General features: G+C 32.6%; 1 protein-coding gene across 1 annotated transcript in view; it reads left to right on the top strand.

The window, feature by feature from the left end:
- The first annotated feature begins 1 nt into the window (after window position 1).
- Window positions 2–10,406, top strand: part of LOC149420579 (irregular chiasm C-roughest protein) — a 28,742-nt gene continuing 18,337 nt past the window's right edge. The window contains exons 1-2 of the mRNA XM_089636215.1: window positions 2–136; window positions 7,110–7,231. Of these exons, the coding sequence (XP_089492341.1) occupies window positions 67–136; window positions 7,110–7,231 (192 nt within the window). The 5' untranslated portion in view covers window positions 2–66. The remainder of the gene's footprint in view (window positions 137–7,109; window positions 7,232–10,406) is intronic.

Here is a 10,406-nt window from a genome sequence, read left to right as displayed (position 1 = left end):
CAAATGCTGCAAGATTTTCGAGATATTAATTTGATATGATAAACAAGATACGAGAATATTCAGAGGATGTTGGTTCGCAAGGAGCGCCTTTGTGGCACTGCACTTCTTTGGATACTCGCTATATTTTCTTATGCATGTAAGTACAATCATTATTAATATTTTGTTAAATGCACGTTTCACTGTATGAATCAAAATAGGGAAATTGGTTGTTTAAATCCTGTGTTTAATTAGGTAGGTATTATAATTTAACGTCAACATCATAAACCATACTAATTTTGGTTGTCTGTGGTGTGCGTTATTCTTGCGTGATATCTGGTTCAATGAACTCAAATTCGATTTGAATTTAAGTGTAATTTTCAAAATTACACTTAAAAATGTGAATAACGGGCAAACGATAAATAGGTACCTACAATATAATATTTTAACCGAAAATTATTTTATTTTGTGTTTTCAAAATTGGAACTGATTTGTCGAAAATTCATACCTCTGGTCTGCACTAGTAACATAAATAAAATTCACAGCGAATACAACTAATTAATTAAAACCCTAAAATCTAGATTTACCATTTAAAAGGTTATTTTATCTATTCGAAATATTGGATAATATTTTAATCTTCATTGGATTATTTTTTTGCAAATCAAAACATATTCAAAGTCCGCCATAATGTAAGTAAATATATAATAAGATGGAAATATACACCCAATTTCTTTTCTTGTATAAAATACGTAGTGCATATCATATATTTGAACGACTACATAAGCGCAATAATAATTTGTACCACAGCTTATAAAACTGATGCTTAAAAATAGTGCAATGATAATTATACAACTTCTAATATTTAACACGTACATGGTAACTGCATAATTAGTTCAAATTTGGGTGTAATGATTTTTAAATTATTATAAGCATTAATTTTAGTCGCCTGAAATATCCATACAAATTGAAAATATCTCCCGAGTAAAAATAAATACCGCCGACGGGAATTGAACCCGCACCTTCTGATGTCCGGTCAGGTGCTCTGGACCACTGAGCTACTTCTGCTTATTCCCAACCCGCAAAATAATTCAATATGCACAAGTACTTCAATCTTAAATTACTTCTAACTAAATACTAGAATTGAATACAATTTTTTACTCAAAAAATTATTACGTAAGCACCAAAGTGGATTTTAATATTTTGTGAATAATTTAATAAAAACGGAAAAAATTTAATCAAGTCAAGTGGTAGCAAATAAACATAACCATATAAAAGTTTTTTTTAAATTTGTTTCTTATACGAGTTCATAGTAAACTCTTGAAAAAGAAATCTATTTAGTAGTTTACGCTTATATTTTTCATGACGTTCAACAATTTTATTTTAATTCTGATCAAGCCAAGCGATTGAACAAGCTTCAATGTATCCATAGTATATTTTTGGTATTGATAACCTATACCGATTTGTAGTAAAGATTAATCTAAATAGTGATTTCACTTATAACTTCAACTTAATATAAACTTTGTGCTGTGCATAAAAACCTTGTCTTATAAACATTAGTTTATCATTAAAAAATAGCAATGATTTTTAATTATTTAAACTAACATTGCCTTTATAAGCTATTCAAATCATATGGAATTCCCTGCTTCCGAAACAACATAATATAATATCATAATATCCCTCATTTAAAACATATTTTTATTGTGACAATTTCAATACAATAAACTGAGTCACTCAACAAAGTCCGAGTTTCCGGCACCAACGACCTCAATAATATGTAATTCCAAATTCACTCAACTAATTTATTCATATTATATTATTTTTGCAATTCTTCATACTCAGCGCACACAAAATCATCTACATAGATCACGCGCACCAAAAGTTGTGTTTTTATTTAAAGGCACAGACCCGTGAAAATTCATTTTATAATTGTAGGATTTGTGAAGCTAAATTAGGACATTCACAGAATTTGAACAATTTATCAAATTTACAAGTTCGGTTATTATTTCAGTTTTGTAAAATAACTGGCCCAAAACGACATACGAGTAATAACAGAACTTAAAAAAAAAATACTTTACAGAACTAGAGAATAACTTTGAAATTTGATGAATTGTTCAAATTTTCTGAAAGAAACCGTAGTATTCAGAAGAAATTAATTAAAAAATATATTTACGCACAAATCTTTCGGAAGACTTTACAAATGCTTTTCAAAAGAAGAATTTTACTTTTTGAATATTATTCTTAACCTGCAAAATTACTATGTATTTATGAAGCATCTTTCAAACATTTAGGACGGGTTGTTTCGGAGAATTTGAACAAAGTTAATTTTCAAGTTCTGTGAGAGATTTTGTTTTCTTTGAAGTTCTGTTTTTATTTCAGTTCTGTCAAGAAACTGATACAATAACAGAACTTGAATAGGACTTTCACAGAAGCCGAAAATTAACGTTGAAATTTTATGAATTGTTCAAATTCTCCGAAACAACCCATCGTTAGTCAAAAGAATATTCATTTAAAATAAAGATTTATTAATTACTGAAATAATTATATTACCTGCTTTATCGCCTGCCTGATATGATTTAAACTTATAAATTAAATGTCAGACGTTTAACAATTTTAATGTGTACACGGAGAAAAACGAATATTGCTAATTAATTAAATCTCTTCAAATTATTGGTAATCCGGTTAAAAATGGGATTGCGGGCCCTCATTGGGTGAATTAATAGGTTTCCTGTAAACATTTTAGTAAAATACGAATATATTATCACGGTGTCGGAATACGTGTCCATAATATCGTATATCACAATATATAAATATATTATATCATCAAGGCAAATGCGGGTGCATAAATGCTATTATGAATTTACTAAAAGTTTATCGGGAAACGGCCTGCAATACAAAACTGTATTTCACCATGATTACAAAATTCAAATGGGATGGCGATATATAATCATTCAAATTTGTATTTAAGGCTCTTCTAGTTTTCTTCTTTATTATCAGTTACCTAATTTTGAAACCTAAAAGATCATTGAACTTGAATAATAATTTTACGCACTACGCGGGAATGCAACTACAAATCGCGCACCCATGCACCGACAATCGAAATCAGTATGTTTAATAATTAGCGGCGGTGGTATAATGTAATATTTTTTTTATTATTGTGGAAGCAAATTGCAGGATATCACCCGCTGGTATTCCATTAAATTAATGGAAAACGATCAGAACACGGTAGTCGCTAGTAAAAAGTTGTCGAAAGAAGTGAAACCAGAACAGTCCACAATGGGGTGCTGATTAGGATAATGTTTCGATTGGTTTGTTCTTTCACATTTATTATCAAATTGGCTTACGACAGAAATAGAAGATTTTTACCAAACTTTTTCTATTTACTTTTCTAATATTTCACAAACTTCTCTAATCACCATTTATTGGATAACCAAAAAATCTGCCATGGGTCACCCCAAGTGGTTCGCTACGTTTGGTTACTTAGCAGGGGTGTCCAGGTTCATGAGGAGAGGTTGGTCCGGGTCTTGACGACAGATCCGTCTGCCCACTAACTGTTTGACAGGCCGGATGAGACGAGACTGGTTGTGGGAGGCCCTTTGACCTCTCCAACAGAACATCGCCTTGCACCGCACTGGGAAGGATGGATTCATACGTTCATCACTCCTGGACATGCTTATCGCCAGATTTCTACCCACCACACATACCTTTTTCCTCCCCAGAACTTCCTAACCTTCCTATCTTCAAAATACCCACCACACAGCATCACAAAGATGACATAGGGACATCACGAATAATTAATCGATTTTCACCCCAAACGGTACTTATAATATCACAATAAGATATAATATATATGGAATAATAGGCTGGGGAGGAGCACATAAAACTAACTTAGCTCCACTGGAAGTACATAGTCCAAAGAAGACTCTTTAAAATAATTCTAAAAAAACCGTCGTTTGAAAACACACCATTGCACATACTGAGCCATTAAATGTTTTAACAAACTCCCTAAAAATACAAGCTGAAAAAAACAATGACAATTTTAAGAATAAACTTTAAATTTACTTTTTACCTAAAGCTAATTTGGCTGTGTGGTATATTATTGAATAATAAATCAGTGTTAAAATTATATTTATATGTACACACAGGAATTTTCTTTTAACTCTATCCCAACGGAGAAACGACGTGATGGTTGGTTGAATTGATACGTACATAAATAACTACTGTTTATGGGTACTATTGCCAGATCTAAAAAACGTCGAGATTACCTTTACAATTCATATTAATGGTTCACGCGATCTCCAAAAACCGATTGATACGATTCGGTTTGGACTAAATACCAAGTATCGGGATGTGCTACACAATACTAAGGTCACACCGAGTAGGTACTATTACCAAAACCATTGTGTAGCCTTTACCAGCAGAGGAACTAAAGTACTTATCCGACCTTTTCAGAGAGAAGTCCAAATATACGTGCAACATTAAATTCGTGATGAACCAATTCAATGGACTGTTTATGGTATGAAAGAAATATGATGCAATATTGAAATAGATGGATTTTTGATGACTCAAATGTATCATCTCGCTTTACTATGATTTGAGTAGGTACTTATTTATTAATTTAATATTTTGTTAGAAACAAACAGCTTTTACATAATATACAATGATAGATATAAATATACAAGTTAACTGAAGTCAAGCCACAGAAGTTTCTTATGCTAAAGTTCATTGGAAATGAAGTTTTAATATCTTAAAATTAATTTGGTGCTAAAGGAAGGGGAGAGGAAGAGGATAGGAGATGCTCCCGATACATTCCATACTCTCATATTAATAATCGATCGTACGCATTACTTCATATTCGATATTTCTTTAGGTTATTGCCAAAAATGTCAATGCTGTAAAAGTTTGTATTATATTGTGCACATATACGAGGAATTGGGGATTTTTTTCGAATGTTTGTCAAACACGAGGGTAGATAAAATAAATCAGATTGTCGGGTTGATCTAGACGGAATATGAAGATTTATTAAATTGGTAAGTTCTGGTGAGTCCAGACCATTACTTAGGATTAAACAATAACTTATAATCACGACACATTTTTTCAAAGTTTGTGTTAGGTTAAGATCATTATAAAAATTCAATTAGCCTCCCGAATCTCAGTTGTAATGATGGAAATCCAAAAAAGTTTTATTAATATTAACAATTAACTTGATTACCAAAATATTTCGTTTTTTTTGTAACCTAACCTAAGTAGGTACCCAACCATAATAACATCATGTTATTATGGTTAGGTACCTACTTTCTTTATAAAGATTGAATTTTTTTAAACACCCCAAAATGGCCCAATTCGATATGCGTGACGTCATATGTATCCAAAATAGTTATCATTCTCACTTTCGTATCCAATGGAAATGGTTCAAATGACGTCATAACTCATCCGGAGTGTTTACTTATACTGGTTTTAATTAATGATGCAATAATATGTACATTCAAACTTATTGGACTAGGTATTCAGAATTTAGAATTTTTACATTTTGTTAATTCTTTACTTTGTTGGCGCATCTCCATTATAAAAATTTTATTTGTGAAAATAACTTTGTAGAATTTTATTCTTAATTGCATTTTCAATGGCTTTTCTTCTACTATAATAGAATATACATACATTATTATCCCATTCTTCTATTTTCTATTCATCGCAAGATCTCATCAAGTCACAAGTCCAGCAACACGCAGACACATATTATGTATTGTGGTTGGTAGACCAGTGATATACATCAGTTCTGTGCTGTACGGATAATGAGGATACTTAGAATCACCCTTTCTCTTTTCATAACGAAGAATGGAAATAATTCCATAACGCAACAGTTTCCCAATTTACTTCTGACCAATTAGGCACAAAACAGCAGCATTTAAAATGCCATTTGATGTTCCCTGGTCCCGGAAAAGCGTTCAAGCTAAAACTCAGTAAAACCCCCCGTGCGTTTGTGTGCATATACATTCAGGACCGGACGTACAACATTTTACTCTTCTGGCTCAGAGAAATTCAAAAATATAATATTATCAAAATGTTTACGTGTTCCATTTCCCCCATTTATGTTATTGGTCGTGTAACGATATTGATCGTTAGAGGACAATGGTAAAAACAACCATCAAAACAAATCACAGAGGACAACCAGGGTCGAACCAACAACATTATGCTGCGTGGAGTAATAAATAATAATAATAATAGTAATAAAATTTCTGTGTTCCAAACGTGCCCCGTTTATGTTATTGGTTGTAATTTCTCGTTAACTCTTTAAGTTAAGTTCCAAAAATTTTTTTTTTTTTAAATATAATATCTATAGATTTGTTATACCAAAACGTTATATGAATAAAAAAAATCGCAGAGTAAGCTCCGAAAATTATTAAAAACACGTTTTGCTATTTAATAAATATAATAAATTTATATTTTGATATTTGTTATTTAATATGTTTTAGGTATGAAAAAAATCACAGTTGTAACTTTAACAATTGTATCTTTAAATGCAACAAAAAGCTTTTTTGAGAGATTTTCGCTCTATTTCAAACGTGTTTTATTAAATATTTTCGCCATTTTCGCTTAATTATTATCGTTTTTTAATATTAGCGCGCTCCCTCTAACATTCGTATTTTCACTATCTTTATCTCCCTTTCAAACCAGTGGCGGCTCGTGACTTTTGGGTTTATTAAAGTGCTAATATTACAAAAAATTTCAATTGATTTTTTGTATGAAGATTTTCAGAAACTTTCAGTTTGACCGTGCGCCGCACGGATTTCCAAAAAACAAAAAATCAAATTTTCGAAAAAAAATAATAAATCATTTTCAGCTACAACAACATCAATAACGCCATTTTTATAATGTTAGCACTCTAATACATCCAAAAATCACGAGCCGCCACTGTTTCAAACCATGTTTGAACGCTTACTATATGGCATATGGCAGATCTGATACTGAACCTAGAACTCAGTAAACCCCCCGTATTACTCGTACAACGGGGGGTATCTAATTATCATTTCCGGCAATGTTGTTATTCATTGTCCAGTAAACACTTTCAGCGGATGCATCAGAGTTTGACCATATACATTTTTTTCTATTTTTGCTTTGTTTTTTCGTTGTTCTAGCTGGTCTACAGAAATTTCTGGAAACTCCTTCGGCTTCTGAAGTGAGTCCAGGGAAAGACATTCTCCTGGCTTGCAAAATCCAAAACAGGAGAGGAGCATGTTCCTGGCAAAAGGATAGTAAGGTATGTTTCCAAAAATCCACTTTTTAAATAAAAAAGTAGGCGGTTTACACTAACTGAACTAGCAGTGAAACGATGAAATCATTTAGTATATCTTTTAGATATGAATATTGAAAATTTCAACTTTTTTCATAATTTGACATTCAAAGTACCAGGCCAATAAAGCCCCATGCTTTTAGAAAATTGTTAATTATTACACATAATATGTAGGTTGTTGGTTTTAGAAACACGGTTCCTTGACAACTGAACACAGCGACAAAACAAAACACCTTTGATATATTTAAAGTCAGAGCGATGAAAAAAACTAACCTAAAAACCTAACTTAACGTAACCTACTTAACCTGTTTGACCTAGATGTGACCGTATTTTTTTCTGATTTTTGTATCTAAATTTCGTTTAAGAATTTAAGAATTTTCGTTTGTAATTAATTAAATGCTCGTATTACAATTTGAGGTTTTACTCATTAACTTATTTCAAATATAAAAAATACTCATCCTAGACTTGCAGAAAAAGCCATCAGATGTCGCACATTGAATGAAAATAAGATATATGTTATATATGCGTTACTATGCAGATTTTGGTGTTGGGAACTCTTAAAGTAAAAGGTTCTTTATTATAATTGTGTTTATTTACGTTACAATTAATATGTCTGGATTTAGCTACACTGTTCATTACCCGAGGTTTGGTAATTCTCTGGTTCGAGAATCTTGTTCCCTGTCAATATAATTTCACAAGTACTTGTTACACTCTAGCGACATCTGACGGACTCTGGAGTAAGCTTTATGACTAGCGCAATCTATCGCTTAAATACTCAACCTTATTACCATACATCACAATATATTTATCCAATACACTGTCTGGATAGCATTTAGTTCATTGCGATTTAGTTGCTTGCGATCATACATAAAGATTGCAGCCAGTAAAAATGTGCGGTGAGAAAATGAAGATTATGTTGGTAGTTCTTATTCGAATTATGATACACTTATATATGACCGAAGGAGATAGGGTCCCATTAGCTCAGTTGGTAGAGCTGTGCCCCGGCAAGGAAGGGTTCTAGGTTGATGTCCTACATGTGACCTATCATTTTCTGATTTTTGTGTTTCAAATTTTCTTCTAACAATCGCCACGACAATTTAAGTTTTACTCGTTCAGTTATTCAAATATAGTTTTTTTTTCATCACTTCATGACTTTATATCACTTATCAAAGGTGTTTTTTATTTTTGGTTGTGTTGAGTTGTCCGGTTATCCATGTAAACAATTTGTTCAAATATAGGTCCGTGTTTGTTTGGTGCGTTTGCCGCGTGAATTAATAATTCGGAATTCCTCCCATTGAATTACTGATCCAAAAAAACACACTACCGGTATTTCAGGATTCAAACTAACAAAGACGATAAAAAATTAGAGATTGTAGAATGAAGTGTAGAAGACACAGAGTTCCGTTTTTCGTTATGTAGCTCTATAACAATCTAAAGAAACGTAGCCGATTTTCAACATATCAGGTCACCCTGATTTAACGCTTCTTTGATGATTTTCCGCTTGAGTGTCTCTTCCGTTGGCTGGTTTCGGCATTGGTTCCGACGGTGGCACCCAAGCCCAGCCCATTATGCCACCAATCCTTCGCGAGTCTTTGGAAGGCTGGTCGTTATTGGCCACACGCTAGAGCAGGGATTACCAAAAAGGGCGGTGAGGGCAATAAGAAGGCATCGAAAATAATTTGATTGTTTTTTATTTAAATATTTTTCCACGTTTCTATAGAATCACATGTGAGCCATTCATGCACGAGGGGCGTTTAAAAGATTAATACTCCACCATTATCTTTCTCGGAAGCAAATAAAGCACGGGATGATTGTCTTCTCTGCTGGAAAACTAGAAGGTTGATTAAACATATTTTGTTTTCCATGGAATTATACTAAATTCATATATCAACCAACCGAAATTCTAGAAATACATCTTAATCCTAATACGAGTACCTATTCAACATTTTTTTTTCATTAAACTAAACCAACACTTCATTTCGCTGCAGAGGTAGGTTTCGTTTGCATTCATACTCTTCTATTATACCTGACATGATAAAACTAATGAATTATTTGATTCGCTTGATTGGGCTTCCCCGACCTCTTTTTTCATTCACTTAAGCATCACATATTCTTCTCTCCTTTCTTCGTTCATTCGTTCTACAATGCTCAATGTTCGCTCAATGTTCAAACATGTTCAAGCAATAGATTTAAATGTTCAGTTATTTTGTTGCTTATTTAGTTCCTACCTTTCCCCAACTATCACCTTGCTGGAAAACTGTTTAAAATTTAGAACATTATTGCAAGAAAATTGTGCAAGTGTTTTTGTTTTGGACCAAAAATACGGAATTGGACTATCATGAAAGCAGATTGTTGGTGTTGTGAGTGGTTTATTTATGTTGGTGTTGTTCGTGTATGTATATATAATCTCTTAGCTACTTATAGATAGGTATTCGTACGTTTAGATTACCTCGAGGTATCGCTGTAGAACTAAATATATTAGAGTGATTGTTGTTATGTGCTCCTTCGCAAAGCTGTTCCAGTGGTAAGTGATTGGTCTACCTCTTTCCTTCTATATTTTATTCTATCCTACCTACCATCGCCCAATTCAATCAAACATTTAAATTGTTTACAGTCCTATGAAGCTATATAATTACGGATGCAACATTTGTGTTTCGAAACATTGATAGTTCGTCGACAACGTTCTTATTAGTGCAAAAAGTGAAAAGAAAGAAAGAAAGAAAAATAACTTTATCTGAAAAAGGGAATGTGGGCCAGTTGGCTTTGGGAAACTCTGTGCTAGATGCTACGTACTTTATTGATTGGTCCAATTGATCCAAAAAAGATCCATAAGGCCCGGTGAACTCCATTGTCTTTCTGCTTTTCAAATCAACGTTTGCCTTGTTTCGGTTGGGATTATTTCATCACAATGCATTATCGTAAGGGGTTTTTAAATAAGTACTGGTTGGTTCATTCCCACGGAACCCGGGAATAATGCATTATGTATTTTTATGGTCTATTAACTATGCTGTTAAATCTTCACACGTTAATATTATTTATAATTACTAATAATTACCTACTTACCAATTTAATAATAAAATTGGGAGAGTCTTACAAAGATGGGAAGATATTTTCAGTATAACCCATCGAACATTGTAAAGCC

This window comes from Hesperophylax consimilis, chromosome 10 (genome assembly GCF_061612785.1).
Source record: "Hesperophylax consimilis isolate HC1 chromosome 10, BYU_Hcon_1.0, whole genome shotgun sequence".
Taxonomy (NCBI): Eukaryota; Metazoa; Arthropoda; class Insecta; order Trichoptera; family Limnephilidae; genus Hesperophylax; species Hesperophylax consimilis.
This window is presented reverse-complemented; position numbering and strand designations above follow the sequence as displayed.